The following is a 25,601-nucleotide window of genomic DNA, read 5'->3' as shown; positions in this document are numbered from 1 at the left end:
AGTTCAGTGCTCTGCACACAGGAAGCACTCAATAAACACCACTGACTGATTATGGAATTTTAAAAATCTTACCCATCCAAATTTTTAGTAAGCACTGGAAATGATTCATTCAGAAGGACGGAACTTAAGCCATTCCCAGAAAGGCAAGACTATCTTGTTTGGAAAGCTTCCAGGAGGCATTCCCAATGATAAACATGTTTTACTTACAAAATTTTAACATAAGCAAAATTAGTGACATATTTTCTTAACAGCATGGTACCAATAGGGATAAGAAATAGTGCCCTATTAGGAGTTATTTATGTAATCAGTTACAGATCTTGTAATACCCTTTTTCCTAATTTGGCTACATGAGTCCATTTATCTTCTAGAAAATTCACCCAAACTATTATTGTCACAATACCCCATGAGGTACATTTTTATTCAATTACATCTGCATTGAAAATTAAAGGGCACAGACTGATCATACCTAATTGTTTACTTCAACCGTTGAGACAATATTTTTTTCTTCCCACATTACACTACTTTCCCTGTCTTGGAAAATGCAGGTGATATACTCACAGAATTGTAGACTGATGCTCAAAAAGGCCAGTAAGGCAGCCAAGGCCAGCAACAACAAGAAGCGATTTCGGAAAAGCATTATTATCTATTCTACTTTCTCTTCATGGTTTCATCTCAAGTTGCGAATGTGCCCTGTGGAGAAATAGAAGCAATGCGTGAAAATTGAAATGTCAGAAAACCTAATACATCCATTGCCGGGCTGAAAATGAGTTCAAACACAATTGTCTTTTGACCTTTTGTCATAAATTACTAGAATAATCTTCCACTCCTGACACAGTTTTCTAACCTGTATCATTCTTCTTCAAACATACCTAAAGACAATTGCAACCCCTAATGAATAATTTGAAGAGTCCTATTATTAGAGTATACTCTCTCTAAAACAAGCTTGAATACGAATGTTATTTTTAATGGATATTAGAAATTCAGTGCACAAGGAACTATTATTTTCTGTGTGACAAGAAAGTGGAAATGTCTACATTCTGGCATGGTTCCTTGAATAGTTACCCACAGTTCTAAAAGCTTCAGATTTCGGCACAGTTAACTAAAATATTTCTACAGGCAATCCTAAAGTATCAAAGTAAGGATGTTGAAGGAAGTGGGTCTCACTTCTGAAATTCAACATCCTCCAGGGCCATACACCAGCATTTCAGATCCACGCCAAAGTCTATCACCCTCCCATTCATTCATTCAATTGAGGATTTACTGTGCGCAAAGCAATGTAATAATAATAATAATAATAATGATAACAATGATAGTATTTGTTAAGCGCTTACTATGTGCAAAGCACTGTTCTAAGCCCTGGGGAGGTTACAAAGTGAACAGGCTATCCCACGGGGGGCTCACAGTCTTAATCCCCATTTTACAGATGAGGTAACTGAGGCCCAGAGAAGTTAAGTGACTTGCCCAAAGTCACACAGCTGATACCTGTATATATGTTTGTATATACTTATTACTCTATTTATTTATTTATTTATTTTACTTGCACATATCTATTCTATTGATTTTATTTTGTTAGTATGTTTGGTTTTGTTCTCTGTCTCCCCCTTTTAGACTGTGAGCCCACTGTTGGGTAGGGACTGTCTCTCTATGTTGCCAACTTGTACTTCCCAAGCGCTTAGTACAGTGCTCTGCACACAGTAAGCGCTCAATACATACGATTGATGATGATGATGAAGTGGTGGAGCCGGGATTTGAACCCATGACCTCTGACTCCCAAGCCGAGCTCTTTCCACTGAGCCACGCTGCTTCACTTGGGCGAGTACAATACACAGATACGTTCCCTGCCCACAATGAGTTTACAGTCTAGAGGGGGAAACAGACACTAATACAATGTCTTTCATTATTTTCACTCCCTGCCCCCACCCACAGCACACAATTCAACTTGGGCTATATAAATGCCACACCAGTGTTTAGAAGAGTGCTTGGCACATAGTAAGTGCTTAACAAATAGCATTATTTGTTATTATTATTATTATTAACAAATGGAAAACTAAATATAGGATCACAAACGACTTCATCATAAACAAATCCATGGCTACCGGCAAGGCAAGTCAGAGTTCCTAAATCAAGACCCAAGACATTTTGTTAAAATTCAGCCAAGGGAAATGCTACCTATGAATATTCTACAAGTGCTATCATACTCTTCCAAGAGCTTAGTACAGTGCTTTGCATAGAGAAGGTGCTCAATACATATTATTAATATTCTAAGCCTAAAAAATAAGAGCCTTGGTCTTAAAAAATACTTCAAGTAATCTGTTTTATACTGTTTAGAGCTCTTTAGCAATCTGGTCTCGATAGGCCTCAGCAATAAGGAAATCTTTCAGAAAATAATTTTAATTATCTGTACTCTTAGAAAGTGTATCATAAACTCATTACATGAAGGCTGGAATACCCCCAAATATTTGTTCCAAATATTTGAAAATTCTTGGAGCTAACTCATTACTGCACTTATAACTAACTTATGTGATTCTTATTCTTCTAGACTGTAAGCTCCTTGAGGGCACGGAACACGTCTACCAACTCTGTTATACTGAACTCTCCCAAGTGCTTAGTACAGTGCTCTGCACATAGTAAATGCTCAATAAATATCATTAACTGATTGGTTCTTATAACAATCTGAAATCACACACACCCACTAGACTGTAAGCTTGTTGTGGGCACGGAATGTGTCTACTAACTCTGTAATATTGCACAATCCCAAGCACATAGTTCAGTGCTCTGCACATAGTAAGCACTCAATAAATATAAATAACACACACACACACACACACACACACACACACACAAAGGCAAAGGAACACAGAAGTACACATTCCCAAATATGGCATTCCCTCTTCTATCATCTCTGTCACTGATTTCCGGGAGCTCTCACATACAATGGGAAGGGAATATATCTACCTACATTGTTATATTGTACTCTTCCAAGATCTCACTACGGTGCTTTGCTCGATAAATACCACTGATTTGATAGAGTGATGCCACGGCGGCATTACCATTCGCTCTGAGAGAAGCAGCGTGGCTCAGTGGAAAGAGCACGGGCTTTGGAGTCAGAGATTACGGGTTCGAATCTCGGCTCCACCACGTCTGCTGTGTGACCTTGGGCAAGTCACTTAACTTCTCTGAGCCTCAGTTATCTGTAAAATGGGGATTAAGACTGTGAGCCCCACGTGGGACAACTTGATCACCCTGTATCGCCCCTCAGCACTTAGAACAGTGCTCTGCACATAGTAAGTGCTTAACAAATGTCATTATTATTATTATTATTATTATTCTGGGAGGCACTGGGAATCTCCAGCACTACCTAAGGTTTCGGTCAATTGAATCCCAGCCCTCACAGGAAGCTTCAGTCTCTACATGGGGTAGAGGTAGGAGAAAGCTGATATTCCACATTGCTGTCCAACAGCAGAGGCACAGGTGAGCAAACTAACAGTGGTATTTGTGAAGAGCTTACTATGGTGCCAAGCATTGCACTAAGAGCTTGGGAGAGTACCCTATTATTACAGACATGGTCACTGCCCACTGTGAAAGCACCAGGATAGATACAAGACAATCAGGTTGGACACTGTCTCTGTCCCACATGTAGCTCACAGTCTAAGGGGAAGGGGCAACGGGTTTTGAATCCTCATTTTCAGATGAGGAAACTGAGGCACAGAGGAGTGATTTGCCCAGGGTCACACTGCAGACAAGAGACACAACCCAGGTCCTCTAACTCCCAGGCCTGTGACCCTTTCTCTATGTCATGCTGCTTTAGCAATAAGGTTCTGAGCTTGCTGAGTGAGAAGAGGGAGGAGAACTCCCATGCTCGGAGTGGTGGAAGAGCGCCTATGCTCTTCATTATTCATCGCCAAATCTCCATCATCATCAATCGTATTTATTGAGCACTTACTGTGTGCAGAGCACTGTACTAAGCGCTTGGGAAGTCCAAGTTGGCAACACATAGAGACAGTCCCTACCCAACAGTGGGCTCACAGTCTAAGTAGCAGCCGGACAGAGAGGAGTCCCTGGACTTCTGATGGTCGGGAAGCTCCCGGACCCTTCTTTGGACCATCAACCAAAACTGCAGACCAAACCTGAATTAGGACAGCTAGTTCAGGAAAGCTTAATAGAAAGCAAGCTTGAAATTATAATTATTACATCTCTTTGTTTTTTCTCTTAACAACCCACAAAAAGGTGAAATTAAGAAAACGGGGAAAAGCAAGAGTGAGGATGAGCAAGGGTCAAGAAAGTCCACCAATGCACATTCATTCACTGAAGAGTTAAGACATTTCCGTATTGTCAGCAGCATTTTTCAAAGGACCAGTTTTAGTTTTAAACCAGTTCAAAAGAGCACTACTGAGGGTTCAGTTCAATGAAGATCTTTATACTTTGCATTTTTCATTTAATGAAATAATGCTACATTAAAGGAGGAGTAAGAAAAGATAAAATATGAACGTCTCAGGGATCCATTAGCGTCTCTTTTTACATACAAATAATTTATATCAAAATGACATATGCATAAAATATGGGAATGGATGGGCCTTGATAACCTGGAGATGTGAAGACTTGAGAAGCTGGAGAAGCAGCATGGCCTAGTGGATACAGCACAAGCCTGGGAGTCAGAAGGACCCGGGTTCTAATCCCACTCCATGACTTGTCCGCCCTGCGACCTTGGGCGTGTCTTTGTACTTCTCTATGCCTCAGTTACCTCATCTGTATAATGGCGATTAAGATTGAGAGCCCCATGTGGGACACAAATTGCATCCAACCTGATTGGCTTGTATCAACCAGAATGCTTAGTACAGTACCTGGCATAGAGTAAACACAACAAATATTGATAAAAAAAATGGAGGGGGGTTTGAGGAGAGAAAGAGAGAAGAAAGGGAAGTGGGGGAGAGGGTAGGACGTGGGAAGGAAGAGGAAGAGGCAGAAGAAAAGGGAGGGAGGAATGAAAGCGAAGGGGGAAGAGAGGAGAGGGTAGAGAAGGAAAAAGTAGCAATTTGACTTTTTAATTACTGATTTCAACCTTGGCTTAATTTGGAAACCTGATTCCTGCGGCAATCTATCTCCACACCAAAAAAAACGAAAAAGGAATATGAAAATTGAGTTCTGAATTTCCCCTATGTTCCTTGTTTGGAATGAGGACTAATCAGAATCTTGAGAGAAATGAAGTATTCATAATTCATAATCTTTTCAGTATTCATTATCTTCCTGAATTTTCATTAGGGATCAGCCAGAAGTACTTCTATATGGTGTTCTGAAGGTGTTGCACAAAAAGGGCAACAATATGATCACACAAAACACCAAATTATATATATATGTATATATGTATATATATATATATGTATATATATATATAATATACATATTATAATATATAACCTTAAATACAAAATGAAACAACACAGTCAAGAAACCAGCTTTTGATAATAAAATCTAGCTGATTCTACTTTCATCCTTCAGATGAAAAGACAAATTGAAGAGAATATTTTCTCAGTATTTTTGGAAATGACAGAAAGCCCCCAAAAGATTCATCCTTAGGGCAAGATGAACCTGGGCACAACTGGGTGCTTCGCCAACTGATCAGGCTGTGTGGGCAAGGCAGCAGACTCCTGCACATTTCTGATGCTTCTTCATCATCATCATCAATGGCATTTATGGAGTACTTAGTATGTGCAGAGCACTGGCCCAAGTTTTTGGGATAGTACAACACAACAGAGAAGGCAGACACATTCCCTGTCCACAACAAGCTTACAGTCTAGATGGGGAGAAAGGCATTGATAAATAATTTATAATCCATATTTTACAGATATATCCGAACCATCACTCAATCCTTACGGTCCCACCTTCACGACATCACTAAAATCTGCCCTTTTTTCTCCATCCAAACTGCTACCACGTTAATACCATCACTCATCCTATCCCGCCTGGATTACCGCATCAGCCTTCTTGCTGACATCCCAGTCTCCTGCCTCTCCCAACTCCAGTCCATACTTTGATCTGCTGCCCAGATCATTTTACTACAGAAATGTTCAGGACATGTCACCGCAGGCAGGATATGAGTGAGAGATCAGTGGTGAGATAGATGAGACTGAGGTACAGTGAAGGGGTTGGCATTAGAGGAGTGAAGTGAAGAAGTGAGGCTGGGTAGTAGTAGAAAAGCAGCTAGGTATGATAAGAGGGGGCAAGGTGACTGAGTGCTTTAAAGTCAATGGTAATGAGTTTCTGCTTGACACAGAGGTGGATGGGCAACCTCTGGAGGTTCTTGAGTGAGGAAACATGGACTGAACATTTGTACAGAAAACTTATCTGGGCAGCAGAGAGAAGTAGGGACTAGAGTAGGGAGAAACAGGAGGCAGGGAGGTCAGAAGGGAGGCTGATACAGAAAACTACAGTGGGATAGGATAAATCCTTAGATTAATGAGGTAGCAATTTGAATGGAGAGGAAAGGACAGATTTTAGTGATGTTGTGAAGGTTGAACCGATAGGATTAGAGACAGATTGAATATGTGGGTTTAATGAGAAACTCGTTCATTCTTTCAGTAGTATTTATTGAGTGCTTACTGTGTACAGAGCACTGTACTAAGCACTTGGGGGAGTACAAGACGACAATAAGCAGACACATTCCCTGCCCAGAGTGAGCTTAGAGTCTAGAGTGGGGGGGAAGGATATTAATATTTAAAAAAATTACAGATATGTACACAAGTGCTGTGGGGCTGGGAGTGGGGAACGAACTAAGGGAGCAAGTCAGGGTGACACAGAAGGGAGTGGGAGAAGAGGAAAGGGGGTGCTTAGTCAGAGAAGGGCTCCTGGAGATGTGCCTTCAATAAGGCCTTGAAGAGGGTCGAGTAACTGTCTGTCGGATGAGTCATGGCTAACACCAAGGTTACAGGCTTGCGAGACAAGGAGGATGGTAGTGCTGTCTACAGTGATAGGGAAAACAGAGTTTGGGTGGGAAGATGAGGAGTTCTCTGCTTTTTTAATGGTATTTGTTATCTGCTTACTATGAATCAAACACTGTTCTTAGCTTGGGGTAGGTACAAGTTAATTAGGTTGGAAACAGTCCCTATCCCACATGGGGCTCACAATCTGAGTAGGAGAACAGGTATTTAATCCCGATTTTACAGTTGAGGGCACTGAGGCACAGAGAAGTGAAGTGATTTGCCCAGGGTCACACAATCGGCAGAGACCAGATTAAAACGAAGGTTCTTCAACTCCCAGACCTATGCTCTTTCCACGCTGCTTGTGAGTCAGTGACAGGAAAGTCATGGGGAGGCAACCAGTGACAGGAAAGTTAAGGGGAGGAAATCAGATACTTGACCAGAGCCCTAACATAAAAAATGACAGGTTGGAATTTAAGAGTCTTTCTTTGCATTGTCACAGAATGACCCATGGACCAGTCCATCAGCAATACTAACTGAACACTTTTGTGCAAACTACGGTGTACTTTGGGAGAGTACAACAGTATTTACAGAAAGCAAATCTTATTGGAATATTCACCAGAGAATATACAGGAAAATAAATGCAGGTAAAGCTCTAAGTAGACAATTTATAATTGTTAACATATGGTAAATGAGTTAGAGGGAAGGAGGTCATTGTAACTATTGGGATAAAATGAAGTTTGGGGATTATGTGGAGATTTCAATTACCCAGGCTAACATTGTTATCAAATCCATGGATAAATAAGTGTTACCTGTACTACTTCAGCAAGAGAGACAGTCGTTTGAAACTACCATGGGCTTCTATGTTATTTATTTATATTTATCACATCTATAAGTGTACTAAAGAAAAAGAACAGCTGGTAAAGACTAAAAGAAATTGGGATCCATTCTATGCTAAGTAAGCCCAGGTGAAGAAATTATTACTGGAATTCAGTGAGCACTTACTATGTGTGGCGCACTGTATTAAGAGTGTGGGAGAGCACAATACAACAGAGTTGGCAGACACGATCTCTGCCCATATTGAGTTTACAATCTAGAGGGGGGGAAGAAACATTCAGGCCCTGTTGAGGATAGAACTAAATCCATGAGGGACTGTAGGAGTAGTAGGAAGTTTATACCTGTAGGGCTGTCTCCCTGGGAAGTACATTTCCCAAATCCTCAACATCACTTCCCAGACTCTTCTGGGAGACTGGCACCTTCAGGAAAGTGGTGAGATTAGTCAATAAGAGTCTAGGAAGAGCTAAGCCAATTGGGGAGTAAAGCAGAACACTGGAATTCAGGAGAGTCTCTTTCTTTCTTTCCTCCAACAATTAGGGAGGAACATGCTGGTGATGAAAATTATGGTAACTAATCCTGAAGATAGAAAACCACCTGTTTAGATGGTTAAGAAACTCACCAGAGTCTGGAAGATGGGGAGGAGGGAGGTTGCTTCAAATGACTAAGTACCATGTGGGACACAAAATGTGACAATTAGATTTTTCAACAATTTACCTCAGCACTTAGTACAGGGCCATGCATACACAAACCAGTTAGTAATAATAATAATAATAACATATTCAGTTCTCGGTTCCATAACTAGTACAGATCTTGAAGAGATTCCAAAGAAAAGCTACATGATTTATTAAAGTTGAAAAGTAAGTCCTTTACATGCCATCAGCATCTGGATTTGATATTTACCCCACCCTCAATGTCATAGCATTGATGAACACATCTTTATAATCATATATTATAAATTATTTATTCACATTAATGTCTGTCTCCCCCTCTGCACTGTAACCTCATTTTGGGCAGGGAATCTTTCTGTTGTTGTATTGTACTCTCCCAAGTGGTTAGAACAGTGCTGATCACCCAGTAAGCATTCAATAAGTGCCACTGAATTGATTAATTATCAACAGTATGTAATGAGGGCCTGGGTGAGGTGCACTCTTCTAACCATTCAGGAGAAAACAATGACATTTTAAGATATGGTCCAGGGTCTCAGGGAGGGCACAATCTGGTAGAATGAAGCAGGAAAGAACAAACCTACAACTAGTAGAAGCAGAGTGTGGAAAGCTGAAGTGAAAAACTAAACTGTGTACCTAAATTGATATATAAATTGATATATTCATAAATACTAGGAATTGCTTTATAAACCTAAGGGCTAAAAAGTTGCCTGTTGATTTGCCACGACCAGCAGAGATGGAAATTAATGGGGGAATGCCTCCTGGAGGAGGTGGGATTTCAGGAAGGCTTTGAAGATGGGGAGAGCAACGGGAAGCAGCGTGGCCTACAGGGGAGGGGTGGTGTCGGCTTACTCTTGTGTACTGCACTCACTCAAGTGCTTAGTATAACACTCTGCACACAGTAGGCACTCAATAAATACCATGGATTGAGCCCTCTCCAACCTCACCACAGGTGGGATTTTTTGATTTTTGATACTTCCCAGTTGCCCGGGTCACCTGGAAGATTGGCTGTTTGTTGTATTCGCCACCCTGCTAAGAAACCACCTTTGTTGAAAATATTTCAAGTACGTCCTTTGTACAGTAAAATGATTCTGATGAGGCAAGGTGAGTTTTCACCAATCTGAAGAGAGTTCCAAAGGGCTTTGGGAAGTAAGTACGAGAAGCAGCTTGGCCTACTGGGGGGGAGTCACTTCACTTCTCTGTGCCTCAGTTACTTCATCTGTAAAATGGAGATTGAAAAATAAGAGGCCTATGTCCAACCTGATCCAATCTTGCTTAGTAGAGTGCTTGGCCGAGAGCAAGTGATTAAAAAATACCATTCAAAAAAATGTAAAGGGAGGGAATGCCCCCCAAAACGTAAGTAAGCACAGAGAGTGAGGTTTGGCTCTCTCCAAATATAGCCATCCCTTCACCTAAATATGATGTTCAGATTGTTAATACCCACATGACCTCCCAAAATAAAGAAGCTAGACTAACAATATTTTTCAGGCTGTTTTATTTGGAGTCTGACTTGGCCCCTTTGTACCACTCACTGTACCTAAGATTACTTTCTCATTTCTTAGAATTCTCAGCTGATGATTTTAAGCCAAGGATCTCAGCCACAAAGTTGAAGTTGTAGCAAACCAGCTTTCCTTCGGCCCGCAGAAATTCCCAGGGCACTCAACTGAAACACGAACAATTTGAAACATAAATTAACAAAAATCAAATCCCCTATATCCAAATCCCTTTGAAAACAACCCAGAACTATATATCTTGGTAATATTTCATTTTCTGGGACTTTTTCCAAAAGGTTTTTTTTTCACTCCAGTTGCTTTCTTTCCTAAGAACCCAATGCATCCAGATTTAATTTAACCAGCCCCTTTTCAGTGCTATTGCTTTTGCTGTTATTGTTTTGTTTTTTAACGGCATTTAAGCCGCGCAATGTACTAACCACTGAGTAGTGGACTCAACCCCAAAGTAGCTGGGCACATGTGGTCACAGGGAATTCACTTTCTTCTTGTACTACTGAATGCACAGCCAATGTATTCTGTCTGACTGCCTTGGTTGTAACCATTTTAATGTCTCCCCAGTTAGAATATCAGCTCATCATGGGCAGAGAACATGACTGCAGTTTCTGCTGTCCTTTCCCAAACAGTTAGTACAGGTCATTGTACCCAGCGGACACTCAATAAATACCTCTACACTTACTACATGTGTTCTCTAAAAGTAATGAACATGGCCTTAAGAGAATTCATTCGTATTGACTGAGCGCTTCCTGCTTGCAGAGCACTGTACTGAGCACTTGGAAGAGTATGATACAACAAAAAGCAGACACATTCCAGCCCTGAAGGACATTTTGAGTAGTGTCCTATATGGATTGGTCCAGGCACCGTTGTCTACTCTGTATCTGTAGTGATGATGATCAGGAGGAAGGAATCAAGAGAGTAGTCATCAAATTTACAACTGATACAAAAGTGGTGGATGAGCCAAGGACTTTGGGCGATTGGAACAGAATCCAAGGAGACCTAAACTGGAAAAAAAATGATTCTTCCGAACAGGACGGAATTCAATAGGGCAAATGCAAGGTAGTGCGTCTTGTTATAAAAAAAAAAAGCAAGCAAGAACTCCTCATATGCAGGGTATAGAAAGATTGGCCATATACAACAACAGCAGAGAGGCCTGGAGTGTCACAGATGACTTGAAGCAGAAAATGCATCAGCCATGGAGGGTCTTATTTTTTCAAAGCTTGGCAGGTACAGGGAAAAATCCACAAGAGAATGCCATACAAAAATTGGAAAATAATCCTTTGACTGAATTCTGCATTGTCAAACCTCTGTTGCTAAGAAGCAACGGGAAAAAAATAATTTCAGTAGTCCTCAAAAGGGGCTTCTGCATTCACTATTTTCTTTCATTTTTCTTTAAATTGTGCTTCCATCAAATAACCATTCTGAAATTCAACTGATAATGACCTCTAGCTTCTGAGGCCATCTAGAGACCTATTATCTAAGTTAAAGAGACTAAACATATTATTACACTGAATCACCATGACAGCTTAACGGGTTGTTTAAAATAGCATGGCTCCACCAGTAATCAATACTATTCTTAAAGTCTGCTTCCATAAAATGACTGTCCTTATTTGGTACGGTGGTCCAGGCTTGTTATGTCAAATACCGAAACCACTTAGACAAAAGTCAAAATAGGTATTTAGAAAAGGGAAATAATTAAAAAAATGCATACGCACTAAGTATACCAGACATAGCCATTAATTTCAGATACACTGCAAAATATAGTATGGGAACATTATCCTATGCCAGCAGGCTGAGCAGCAGCAATATGCCAAAAATCTCTTTAATTTATTAATTCTGTGAGCCCAACTAGTCCTTTAAAAGAACCTGGTAAGAACCAATCCTTTGAATGTGATGCGCTGATTGGAGGCTGGGTTCTTGAAATGAGATACGAAATTTCCTTACAGGAATAGGCCAAATAGATAAAGTATTTTGTCATGCTGTATTCTGGCTTGCCTGAATGCCAAAAGGTCTATCTAAGAGTCATTGCTTCCCAGAGGAGTTCAAGAAATGCATCGGTAGCCAACATTTTAGATGAAGATGCTGGAATCTGCTAGTACGGACAACAGATGAGCCTCGATCCAACAGAGACTTCAAGAGCAAGCAGCTGAGCAGAGGAATTGATTACAGTAATAGTGGCTTGCTCAGTGCCACTCCTACTCTCTCATTCCTGCCCATCGTGTTCCCACTGGGGCCCAGAGTGCAGTCAGTCAATCGTATTTATTGAGCACTTACTGTGTGCAGGGCATTGTTCTAAGCGCTTGGGAGAGAACAATATAACCAACACATTCCCTGCCCACAACTAGCTTACAGTCTAGCAAGTAGGCAAGCAGGGATGCAAGAAAAGTCCATGTGTGACCCATGTTAGCCAGCTAGAGGCAGAACCAGGATGAGAACCCAGAACTCCTGAATCCTGGATCAGGGCTTTTTCCACGGGACTAAACAGCAGAGCTCATCTTGGATACATACAGTGTCGGAGTCAATCAGGAGTAAGTGCTGACATTTCCTTGGTGCTTTGGACAGGTTATTTTGGGTCATTATTCCCAGCACTTAGTGCAGCGCCTGGCTCATAGTAAGCACTTAACAAATACTATTATAAAAATAAAAAGAAATAGGCTCTTGGAGATGTTGAATATATATTCTAGGTATCTGGTTATGAGAAGGATTCTGCTTGGTTTGTTTCCCCAAAATAGCAGGTGACCCAGGAGTGTGAGAAATAGTACTTTTCCCTTGCTCTCATTCCTCAAACTTCCCTTAGATTGCTCTGTGCCAAAACGGGAGAGATGGCTCCAAGAGGCCTCCCTGCTTTTGGAAGTAGACACATAATCTGTCAGGGGCCAGTCAAAATGGTGTGAAACCAAGACAAGCCTAGTGAAGGCCCCTGTCCCTCTGTCACCTGCATCTACACCTAGGCTGTGGTACCACTGCAAGATTAAGTGATTGATTGATTGATTGAGAAGCAGCGTGGCTCAGTGGAAAGAGCCCGGGCTTTGGAGTCAGAGGTCATGGGTTCAAATCTCGGGTCTGCCAATTGTCAGCTGTGTGACTTTGGGCAAGTCACTTCCTTCTCTGTGCCTCAGTTACCTCAACTGTTAGGACTGTGAGCCCCCTGTGGGACAACCTGAACACCTTGTAATCTCTCCAGCGCTTAGAACAGTGCTTTGCATTATAGTAAGCGCTTAATAAATGCCATTATTATTATTATTATTATTATTACTTGTTAGTACTCACCATGTGCCAAGCATTCTTCTAAGTGCTGGGATAGATACAAGTTAATCAGGTGGGACACTGTCTCTGTGCCACTTAGGGATCACAGTCTTAATCCCCATTTTACAGATGAGGTAACTAAGGCCCAGGGAAGTGAAGTGACTTGCCCAAGGTCACATGGCAGAGCTGAGATTACCACCCAGGTCCTCCAATTCCCAAGCCCATGCTCTTTCCACTAGGTTCTATTAGGTTGACATCTTTCACCTGCTGTGTCCCTGGAGACCTGGCTTTTTCACCCAGCCCCCTTATCCCAATAAGTGACTTCATGCCCTATCATCCCTACGATTAAGAGGGTTTGTTTTTTGGTTTGGGTTTTTTTTTTGTGGCGGGGGTGGGGGCAAGGAAGGGGTGTCCGATCCTGAGCAGAGGACCAACTCAATTTGGGGCTCTCAAATTACCTCACTAGGCACGGGCGCACGCAAAGCCTTTATCTCATCGTTCTCATCTATCGCCTCATTTTCCCAGAAGGGATAGAGCAGGACAGTCAGTTGATCACTAAGTTACTGTACTTAAGAGCAATAGCAGACATTATGAAGTCTCAGAAGCATCATTACATTGCCTAAAGCCTTTTCCAAATCGTCAGCAAAAAAAAAAAATACTGCTGAGGGGAAAGACCTGGTTTAAAAGCTACCATCCTACATATTAACAACCTCATATTTATATTTAGTTGACAGTAAAATTACTCATACCAGGTTGCTGCTGCCAACAGGATGGACTGTTTTGGTTTCAAGGAGAGAACGTGCTACACTCTGCACTTTGTGATGGGCCCGATGCGGAGAAGAAACCTTCTGAGGCCTGTGATCCCCACATTCCCCTCGCTTCCCACTGTCCCCCTGCATCGCCGAGGGCCCAGGATTTCCCTGCACCAGAGTTCCTGAGACATGGCAGGTGAGCCCCTCCTTCCACGCCCTTACCCCTCAACCCGAATGTACATTCCCACCACCGCTCCACGGCAGACGTTTGTGTCCCCACAGTCGGAACGAGCAATCACTGTTGGTATTTTCTGAGCGATTGCATACTGTGTTGGGCACTGTACTAAGCGCTTGGTAGAGTACAGTACAAGCGAGCAGGTAGATGGAAGGCCTCCCCTCAAGGGGTTTACAGTCTGGAGGGGATGGCAGGCTAGAAGGGGAGGAGCAGCCATCTGTGTGAATGTTGGCAAATGTCAACTGCATGAGACCCATAGCAGCTAGTTTACCTGTGAAAGGCGGTTTAGATTGTTAGAAGTATTTCAAAGTTCTTTCAATCAGTTTACTGTGGGATTTCAACTTGGTAGTTCTGGAAAATCAGTCTATCAGTGGCATGGACTGAGCACTTACTGTGTGTAGAGCACTGACTAACCACTTGGGCGGGTATAACAGAGTTGGTAGACATGGTCGGTGCCCACAACGAGCTTGAAGTCTAGAAAGGGAGACAGAAAATTAAACTTCTATGTGTGCTCTTTCCACTTTACCTGAGGAGCTCCTTGAGGACAAGGGCTATGTCTGCTAATTTTCATTTCACTCTTCTCCAGCACATAGCCTTGTGTTTGGTCAATTACTGATTGCTTAATCAATCATTTTCAATGATGCTTTTGCTCACTAAATGGTTCTACGCGACTCCCTAGTTCGCCCTTACTGAAGTGAACAGCCTTTTGTCCACCCAAATTTCATGGAGATTAGAGTTCTTCCATATCCCAAGTGTTATTTTGTTCTCTCTCACCTCTCCCATGTGCTCATCAGGTCCCTACTCTTTTCTTTGTAGGCCACAGGCCAAGCTAAGCTTGACATTCCAGAGGAAAGAAGGGGCGGATTTAAGGAATTTTCTGCTTCCAGGACTTCCTCATATTCTTCAGCCAAATTGTTTGACCCCTCTCTGCCCTTCAGGAGACCCCATCTACAGGCATTGTTTTGGTTCTATTTCTATTGTTGCAATTTACATTTTTTTAAAAATTTTAATTATTCCATTTCCTGTTCCCTCCCTTGGCTGCTTGACATACAAAAGTTGAACTTCAGTTCAAAACAGTTAACATCATGATGCCTGATTAAAACTACATGCAGACACAAATCCGGAATGAAAGAAAACTGAATACACCGAGGAAGGTCAGGCTACTTTCTTATTTGAAACTGTAAATATATTAAGAGCTGCCTGCCCTGAAGCCGACGCGCCTTCTGGGATGCAAATCCAGGTGTACAATGTTCTGAACACAGTAACCGCTTAATTGGTCGTGTACCTTGGGTTATGATTAACCCCAATAAGGGCCACCAGGTAATAATGCCCTAAGCCATTTCCTGATTTATCTCAGGACAAATATGCCTGCCCCCACTGTTACATCCAACACTGCCCTTTCCACTCTCATTCTCGGCCCACCTTCCCCCTTGTTCCCCGTGGCTTTTCTGCAACACCCACCCTCTCAACCCCCATATCCTGACCTGCCTGAACCCAATAACCTCTCTCCCCCCGCCCTCCTCCAACCTGCCACCTTGGCTGGTCCCTTCCCAAAAGGCCACTGCTGTTCCGAGAAGCAGCGTGGCCCAGTCAAAAGAGCATGGCCCTGGAAGTCATTCATTCATTCATTCAATCGTGTTTATTGAGCGCTGACTGTGTGCAGAGCACTGTACTAAGTGCTTGGAAAGTACAAATCGGCAACAGAGACAATCCCTATCCAACAACGGGCTCACAGTCTAGAAGTGGGGGAGACAGACAACAAAACAAGTAGACAGGCATCCATAGTATCAGTATAAATAAATAGAATTATAGATACAGACGCATCATTAATAAAATAAATAGAATAATAAATACGTACATACATACACAAGTGCTGTGGGGCGGGTAGAGGACATGGGTTTTAATCCCAGCTCTGCCACATGTCTGTTGTGTGACCTCGGACAAGTCACTTCACTTCTCTGTGCCTCAGTTCCCTTATCCCAATGTGGGACAAGGACTGTGTCCGACCTGATTACCTTGTATCTTCCCCGGGGCTTAGAACAGTGATTAGCACAGAGTAAGCGCTTAACAAATACCACAATTATTATTATTATTATTCAGCCCATCCCTGGGGCAGGGAGGTAAGACTACAGATGGGAAAGAGGGGATGGTGGCAACACTCCTCACAACAGCCGTTAGTATGGAGAGTTTAAAGAAGAAATCCACTGGCTCCCCTGGGGAGATGTGGGGGATAGAAAGGGTCGAATGTACGGTGCAGTAATGGGGGGCAGAAAGAAACAATGGGAAAGGAAGAGGGTGGCGAGGCGGAGAGCGGTAATGTTTGGTCAATGCATTGGACTGACTCCGGAATGGATGCTAACAGCAAGTAAGTCTAAGGGGAAACAAACTCCAGGACAAAAATAACATTTTTAAGGGACATAACCCTATTGAATCATTGAACATTCCTGTACTAGACTGCTTTTCTTTTACACAGTCACCAAATGCTATTTTTGATCTTTCCCTCTTGGAAACAGTGCTCCTCCCTGAAGGCCCTAAATGCCATTCCCCAAGTGCTAAGGGCAGGGAACGTGTCTGCTAGTTCTGTTGCATTGTACTCTCTCAAGTGCTTAATATAGTGCTCTGCACATAGTAAGCACTCAATAAATGCCACTGATTGATTATTCAAGTCTACTGCCTCTTCCTCTGGTTTTTTATTTTTCTTTTTCGATGGTATTTGTTAAGCGCTTACTATGTGCCAGGCACTTTCCTAAGTGCTGGAGTTTTATTTTGTTATTTTAAGTGACGCCGAGTCGTCTCCAATTCATAGCGACTCCATGGACATACTTTCTCCAGAACATCCTGTCCTCTGCTGTAATCCACAACCTTTCTAACGGTACTTCCATTATCACTGTTAGGGTCTCTATCCATCTAGCTGCCGGTCTGGACTTTTCGCCTGGACTTTTCCTAGCATTAGTGTCTTCTCCAGAGAATTAGTCCTCCTGATGATGTGTCCAAAATATGCTAATTTAAATAAAGACATTTGACCTTCCAAAGACCACTCTGTTCCTTAACTCTTAAAGTTAAGGAACAGAGCAAAAAGTGCTGGGGTAGATACGAGTTAATCAGGTTGGACACAGTCCAAGTCCCATATGGAGCTCACAGTTGTAATCCCCATTTCACAGATAGGGTAACTGGGGCCCAGAGAAGTGAAGGAACTTGCCCATGGTCACACACCAGACAAGTGACAGAACAGGGATTAGCACCCAGGTCCTTAGGCCACACTGCTTTTCTTGAATGGCCCTGCCCCTGGTGAGTTTCACTAAGAGGGGCCGAGGGGAAGAAATGTTAAATGCAGTTTCTCAGCATCCGGCCTTCCCAATAATAATAGTAGTACTTCATTCATTCAATCGCATTTATTGAGCGCTTACTGTGTGCAGAGCACCGCACTAAGCGCTTAATTGTGGTGTTTGTTAAGTGCTTACTATATGTCAAGCACTGTTCTAAGTGCTGGGGTAGAAACAAGATTCATTCATTCACTCAATCGTATTTATTGAGCGCTTACTGTGTGCAGAGCACTGTACCAAGCGCTTGGGAAGTACAAGTTGGCAACATATAGAGACGGTCCCTACCCAACAGTGGGCTCACAGTCTAGAGGGAGGAGACAGAGAACAAAACAAAACATATTAACAAAATAAAATAATTAGAATAAATATGTACAAATAAAATAAGTAAATAGAGTAATAAATACGTGCAAACATATATACATATATACAGGTGCTGTGGGGAGGGGAAGGACGTAAGATGGGGGGCATTGGAGGGGAGGAGGGGAGAATAATAATAATAAAGATCATATAAAGATATGATTGAGATTTTTCATTTTATAAACCAAAGATAGCATCTGAATTACATTATTAAAATGACTTTGCAACAAATTCTTGGGGCTTTTGTTTTTTACTTTCTCTAGGTTCTGGGACTGTCAATGACTATCCACATGCATGTAAAAGAGGTGGATGACTTTACCTCATTCCCTGACCATCTTTTATCACCACTGTCCACACTGTTGAAACCTGAATCAAGGGCTCCGTACGGGCGTCCTGAGTAGAGTTCTTCATGGCAAGAGCTCAATCCCATCATCATGTTCCACATGTGGCTCACAGTCTAAGCTGGAGGAAGCGTGGGTATCGACTCCCCATTTTGAGGACGAGGAAACTGAAGCACAGAGAAGCAAAATGACATGCCCAAGATCACACAGCAGGCAATTAGTGGAGCCAGGATTAGAACCCCTTCCCACGTCAGCTCATGGCCACTGTGACAATCTTGTCTAATGCTCAAAAACGGGCCTCTCTCCCGCCAGTGGCACAGTACCATCATCAGCAAGCACTGAAACAAGGGGGACAAGAGGTAATCAATTAATCATTCAAACAATCAGTGGTATTTGTTGAGCGACTGACAAGTAGCGTGGTCTAGTGGATAGAGCTCGGGCCTGGGAGTTAGAAAGACCCAGGTCCTAATCACGGCTCCGCCGCTTGTCTGCCGTGTGATCCCGGGCAAGTCACTTCAATTCTCTGAGATATAGTTACCTCACCTGCAAAATGGACATTTAATGCCCATTCTCCCTCCTAGACTGTGAGCCTCAAGTGGGACCTGATTACCTTGTATCTCCCCCAGGGCTTAGTAACATATAGTAAGCACTTAAACAGCACAATTATTATTCTCACTATCATTATTATTATTATTATAAAACTGCAAAAGGGCCACCTCAAGAAGTACAAATTCCCAGCCTCCAGCCTGTGGGTCTCTGGACCAGCAGCCTGGTGGCCCCATTGGCCATTCTGTCCCTGCTCTCGCAAGTTCTTCTCTAACTCCCTGCGGCGGGCCCACCACCTTTCAACTAAGGTAGACGCCCGAATATGTGAAGGGAGCTCCCTTCGGCTGCTGATTACTGACAGAAACAATCACCGCAAATCACATAGATGTCGGGTAAGGGATTTTGATGGCGACAGGTTCATTAATTCATTCATTCAATCGTATTAATTGAGCGCTTACTGTGTGCACAGCACTGTACTAAGCGCTTGGGAAGTACAATTTGGCAACAATCTCCCATTCCTTAATTTATTTATATAAAATGCCTCTCTCTCCTTCAAGACTGTAAGCTCATAATGGGCAAGAAACGTGTCTGCCAACTCCATCATTATGTTTTTATTCATTCATTCATTCAGTTGTATTTATTGAGCGCTTACTGGGTGCAGAGCACTGTACTAAGCGCTTGGGAAGTACAATTCGGCAACAATCTCCCATTCCTTAATTTATTTATATAAAATGCCTCTCTCTCCTTCAAGACTGTAAGCTCATAATGGGCAAGAAACGTGTCTGCCAACTCCATCATTATGTTTTTACTCTACCAAGCGCTCAGTATAGTGCTCTGCACTATAGTACTATACTATATATAGTATAGTGCACACAGTAAGCGCTCAATAAATATGATCAACTGATTGAAAACATTCACTAAATGTTTTTGAATTAACAGAAAGATACTACATTAAAATTTTTAAATGATACCATCATGCTCTGGAGGCACATTCGATCGTATTTATTGAGCACCTACTGTGTGCAGAACACTGCTTGGAAAGTACACTTTAGCAATAGAGACAATCCCTCCCCACACCGTGCTTACAGTCTAGAAGCTTGATGTACAATTTTTGGATCCCCGCTTTTTTTCACCCAAGCAGACACATTTACTGATTTGGAATATTTTCCCTAATGCTTGCTATCATCAGAAGCCCCAAGCTGCCATGGTTTAGACTGGGGATGGCTGCCGTGGAGCATGCTGCGTTCACGAGCTAATGGAAAACACAGTGAGATGACCAGTAGAGGACAAATACGTTTTTAATTTCGGGCAGTACAGGTCTAACATTTTTAAGCTTAATGTGCCTTGCCACATGCTTAGTGGGCCATGAGGATCACCAGATGTTGAAACATTTTCTGATCCATTTGATTTGTAGCCACAGATGATTTTTCAGAACCAAAAGGAGAAAAATAAAATCTCTCACACAGCCTGAAGTCAATGTGCCAGCCCCAACAGGAGCAGTGGGGCCTAAAGGACTGCGGGTCAGAGGACCTGGGTTCTAATCCCAGCTCCGCCGCCTGGCTGCTGTGAGACCTAGAGCACTTCACTGGGCCTCAGTTTCCTCATCTGTAAAAGGGGCATTCAATACCTGTTCTCCCTCCCACTGTGAGCCTCAGGGACTGTGTCCATCCTGTTTAGAACAGGACACATAAGAAGTGCTTGACGAATAATGAATAATAACCACAATCATCACAAAAACATCAGGCCGGTAGGTTTTTCTGGGTGTGATCGACTCAGGGAGGGATCAGGCCATTTCTGAGGCCATTACAGGCGATGAGCTGGGTGAGTTCTGGAGCCACAGCACCAGAACCTGGGCGGCCGGCAAGGTTTCCTCCAGGTCTTTCTGAAGAACACACAACGCTCTCCGCAGAAAAGCAAGCAAAGATCAGGCACTAAAGTATTACTACTTGGCCAAGCTAACCACAATGACTTACAGTAAGTACGGTCATTAGACTCCATCAATTAATAAAGCTGTTTCAGGATAATCAATGACTATTAAGGGCAAGACATACAAGAGAAGAAAATGAATAATCATACATCAGTAACTCCAAGCGACACGGGAATTTATGGCAACTGAAGAGAAGATAGCTTATCCGGGTCTCCCATCTGCTGAGTGAGATGTAGCCTAAAATAATGATGATAATAATAATAATAAGGGCATTTGTCAAGTACTTACTATGTGCAAAGCACTGTTCTAAGCGCTGGGGAGGATACAAGGTGGTCAGATTGTCCCACGTGGGGCTCACTGTCTTCATCCCCATTTTACAGATGAGGGAACTGAGGCTCAGAGAAGTGAAGTGACTTGCCCAAAGTCACACGGCTGACAATTGGTGGAGCCGGGATTCAAACCCATGACCTCTTACTCCCAAGCCCAGGCTCTTTCCATTGAGCCGTGCTGCTTCTCTAAGTAAAATATACTTTTTTTAATCAAATACAGGAATTTTCATCTTCCAAAAGGCACATCCAAGAAGTCAATCAGGCAGGGGTACCAAATGTTCTGCCTACTCTGATTCACGTTTATTAGGTTTTCTGATCCCTTTCTTTAAATGGGAAGCTCAGGGAAGACAAAGGATCAGAGCAGGTTGCTGCAAAAGTGGCATAATGCACGACATCTTGTTTTTGGTTTAGTATTCTTATTTTTTCACAGGGCTTTCCCATAATATCTTTTCACAACATCCCTGTGGGGGAGGAAGAAGTAGGAATTAACTTGGATTTCAAAGACACTGTCAACTCCTGGTTCCCCTCTAGACTGTAAGTTCGTCATGGGCAGGGAGCTTGTCTACCAACTCTGTGGTATTGAACCCTCCAGTCTTCTAGACTATAAGCCTGGTGTGGGCAGGGATTGTCTCTCTTTATTGCTGAATTTTACTTTCCAAGCACTCAGTATAGTGCTCTGCACACAGTAAGCGCTCACTAAATATGACTGATGAATGAATGAACCCTCCCAAGAGCTTGGTACTGTGCTGTGCACACAGTAAACCCTCAATAAATACAAATCTCTGATGGTTCCTTCTCAGTCTCTTTCGCCAGCAATTTATCTGCCTCCCAGCCACGAACTCTGGGAGTTCCTCGTGGCTCAGTTGTGGGTCCCCTTCTTTTCTCCATCTTCACCCACTCCCTTGGAGAGCTCATTCACTCCCTAGGCTTCAACTACCATCTCTACATGGATGATTCTCAAATCTAACTCTCCAGCCCCGACCCCTCTCCTTCTCTGCAGGCTCACATCTCCTACTGCCCTCTGGACCTCTGGACATCTCAACTTGGCTGTCCCACAGACCCCTCAAACTTCACATGTCTAAAATGGAACTCTTCACCTTCCCACCCAAACCCTGTCCTCCTCATGATTTTTCCATCACTGTAGACAACACCACCATGCTCCCTGCCTCATAATCCTCCAACCTGGGCATTATCCTCAATTCATCTTTCATTCAACCCCCATATTCACTCAGTCATGTAATCCTGTTGGTTCTCCTGTCACGACATCTCTAGAATCTGCCCCTTCCTCTCCATCCAAACTGCTACCATGCTAGTCCAGTCGCTTATCATGTTCCGTCTCAACTACTGGATCCGCTTCTTTGCTGACTTCCTGCCTCCAGCCTCTCCCCTCTCCAGTTTAGACCATTTTTCTAAAGAAATTGTTCTGCACGTCTCCTCTCTCTTCAAAATCATCCATCTCCACAACAGAGACTCCTTACCAATGGCTTTAATGCACCCAGTCAGCTCTCCTGCTAACAAACCTCGCTCCTCTCCCACTACAACCCGGCCTGCAAACTTCACCCTCTAAAACCAACATGCTTACTGTGCCTCGCTCTCGCCTCACTCACCACCGCCCTCCTACTACACATTCAATGGACCACCGCTCTCCTCATCTTCATCTCCTCTCTATACTGTAAGCTTGTTATGAGTAGGGAACGTGTCTAATAATTGTGTTGCATTGTTCTCTCCCAAGTGCTTAGTACAGTGCTCTGCCCACAGTAAGCACTCAAAAAATACCACTGATTCAAAGCCCTACTAAAATCATCTCTCTTCCAGGAAGCCTTCCCTAACTAGCCTCTTCTCCCCACCCTACTCTTTCTCTTGTCTGCATCACCTATTCCCTTGGGTCTGTAACCCCGAAGCAGCTTGATACCCTCCCCCATAGCATTTGCACACATGTACTCTGTTGCTTCCCCTATTTGAAATTTTATATTTGTTTCCCCCACACGGGAATCATGTTTGTGTATTCTCACCCAGGGGTCAGTACACATGGTAAGCACTTCATACTATTACTATCAATCAATCGGTATTTACTGAGCGCTTACTGTATGTAAAGCACAGCACCACTGTACTAAGCACTTGGGAGAGGACAATAACAGAGTTGGCATGTTCCCTGCCCATGGATTTACAGTCTAGAGGGGGGATAGAGTCTCTGTCAACTCTACTTATGGGCACACAGTATGTCTACCTCTGTTTCACTGTACCCTCCCAAGCACTAGGTGCAGTGCTCTGCACACAGTAAGCACTGTTGGATTGATGTTCACTCTACAGATGAGGACTGAGGCCCAAAGAGGTAATGGCTTGCCTGAGGTCAGCCAGCAGTCCAGGGACAGAAAAAGGACTTGAACCCAATCCCCCTCTGATTTCCAGAGCCATGGGCCCTTCCATTTCATTTGAAGTTCAGGATAAAAAAAATAAAATAAAGCAGCAGCAGCTTCAGAGCAAAAGGGTGGAACTACCCTTTATTAATTTGACTGCAAGAGGCACAACAGATAAGATAAAGAGAGTTCCCAGCTGACCTCTTGGCTCTACCCAGACTTTTGTCCCTCATTGCCAGTTTCCATTCCCCTTCCCCCAGACATCTTCAGACTTCACACCTCCCCAGCTTCAGAGTTCTCCTATAATCCCACCTCCTCCCTCAAGCTTCCCCAACTAATTATCAAATATTCCAATTATTATCAATCCTTCAGCCATCTCACACTTAGTTATGCTCATCCTCATCATTCCTGTATATGCATTTCCTAGACTCGTGTCTCCCCTTTAGTATGTAAGCTCCTTGTGGACAGAGAGCATGTTTTGAGTTTATATATCTCCAAGCTCTTAATTAAGTGCACTGCATTCAGTAGGCACTTAAAAAGTACCATTTCCATAAATTCCCACTCCACTAGGGTGAGGGAGACAATGCATTTCAATCCCTGTTCTCCTCCTATGTGGACTGTGAAACACATGGGGGACAAGGACTGTGCCTAACCTGATCACCTTGCATCTACCCCGGTGCTTAGAACAGTGCTTGACATATAGTAAGCGCCTAAATACCAGTCAATATCTGGGTCCAGTCAATGTAGCCTCTTTTTGCTCTAGCTTGCATATCCATCCCCTATTGTGCATGTGTTGGCTTTATATTATCTTTACCAATATCTTTCAACATTGTGGACCTCCATCTACTCCTGGAAACATTATCCAACATTGGCTTCTCTGGCACTGTTCTCTCCTGGTTCTCCTTCTATCTCTCTATTTCTTCTCAGTCTTTTTTACAGACTCCTCCTCTGATGCCCACTTCCTAACTGTCGGAGTCCCTCGGGGCTCAGTCTGGTTCTTTTCTGTTCTCCGTCTACACCCTCTCCCTCGGAGAACTCATTCGCTCCCTTGGCTCCAACTACCATCTTTACCATCTTTTTCCAAATCTACCTCTCCAACCCTGACCTCTCTCCTTCTCTACAATCTTGTGTTTCCTCCTGTGCTCAGGACATCTCTACGAGGATGTCCCACCAACACCTCTAACTCAACATGTCCAAAACAGAACACATCTTCCCACCCAAACCTTATCCTCCCACAGTTCCCATCACTGTAAACAACACCAACATCCGCCCTGTCTCTCAGGGCCATAACTTTGGCTTTATCCTTGACTCATCTCTCATTCAACCCGCATATATTGTCTGCCACCAAATCCTGTCAGTTCTTCCTTTACGTGTCCAGAATCCACCCCTTCCTCTCCTTCCAGATGGTTACCATACTGATCCAAGAATTATATCTGTCTTGATTACTGCATCACTCTCCTTGCTGACCTCCTCGCCTCCAGCCTCTCCTCTCTCCAGTCTCCACTTCACCTTCCTGCCCAGTTCATTTTTCTTAAAAAAGTTCAATCCACAGCTTCTAATCCTGGCTCTATCACTGGCCTCCTGCGTCATTTGTGTTTCAGTTTTTTCATCTGTAAAATGGGGAGTCAATGCAGATTCTCCCCCCTACTTAAACTGTAAACCTTATGTGGGACAAGGGCTGTTTCTCACCTGATTAACTTGTATCTAGCCCAGTGCTTAGAACAGTGCTTACTATAATAAACAATGAACAAATACCACAGTTGTTATTATTAGTATCCCTGACTAACCCCTTAGGGAATTAATGCTAGGGAAGCAGCGTGGCCCAGTGGAAAGAGCACAAACCTGAGAGTCAGAGGAACTTGGGTTCTAGTCCCCGCCCCACCACTCATCTGCTCTGTGACTTAGGGCAGGTAATTTCACGTCTCTGTGACTCAGTTACCTTATCCGTAAAATGAGGATTAAAACTGTGAGCCCCATGTGTGACACGGACTGTCCCCCACCTGATCATTTCGTACCTACCCCAGAGTTTAGAACATTGCCCGGCACATAGTACAAGTGCTTAACAAATACCAAAAAACAAAACAAAAGCTCCTCAATTTCCCCACTCTATCAGCCCTCCCTTCTGCATCACCTGGGTCAGTACCCCTTAAGCACTTTGATATTGATCCCATTCCTAACCCCACAGCACATTCGTGCAAATCCACTTTTCCTATCCGCAGTGTATTCAAATGTCTGTCTCGGCTTCTACACTTCAAGCTCTTTGGGGG

General features: G+C 43.1%; 1 protein-coding gene across 5 annotated transcripts in view; it reads right to left on the bottom strand.

Annotated features, from left to right (window-relative positions):
* PXYLP1 (2-phosphoxylose phosphatase 1) overlaps positions 1–25,601 on the bottom strand; it is a 103,032-nt gene that overhangs the window by 58,497 nt on the left and 18,934 nt on the right. For 4 of the 5 annotated variants that reach the window (XM_038749711.1, XM_038749689.1, XM_038749673.1 and 1 more), the window contains one exon: positions 559–690. In XM_038749711.1, the coding sequence (XP_038605639.1) occupies positions 559–637 (79 nt within the window). In that variant the 5' untranslated portion in view covers positions 638–690. Of the gene's footprint in view, positions 1–558; positions 691–18,153; positions 18,298–25,601 lie in introns of those variants that run through there. The other variant, XM_038749700.1, reaches the window with a different exon arrangement.

The sequence above is a fragment of the Tachyglossus aculeatus genome, chromosome 1 (genome assembly GCF_015852505.1).
Source record: "Tachyglossus aculeatus isolate mTacAcu1 chromosome 1, mTacAcu1.pri, whole genome shotgun sequence".
NCBI classification, from domain to species: Eukaryota; Metazoa; Chordata; class Mammalia; order Monotremata; family Tachyglossidae; genus Tachyglossus; species Tachyglossus aculeatus.
The sequence above is the reverse complement of the archived record's forward strand: the minus strand, read 5'-3'. Positions and strand labels throughout refer to the sequence as shown.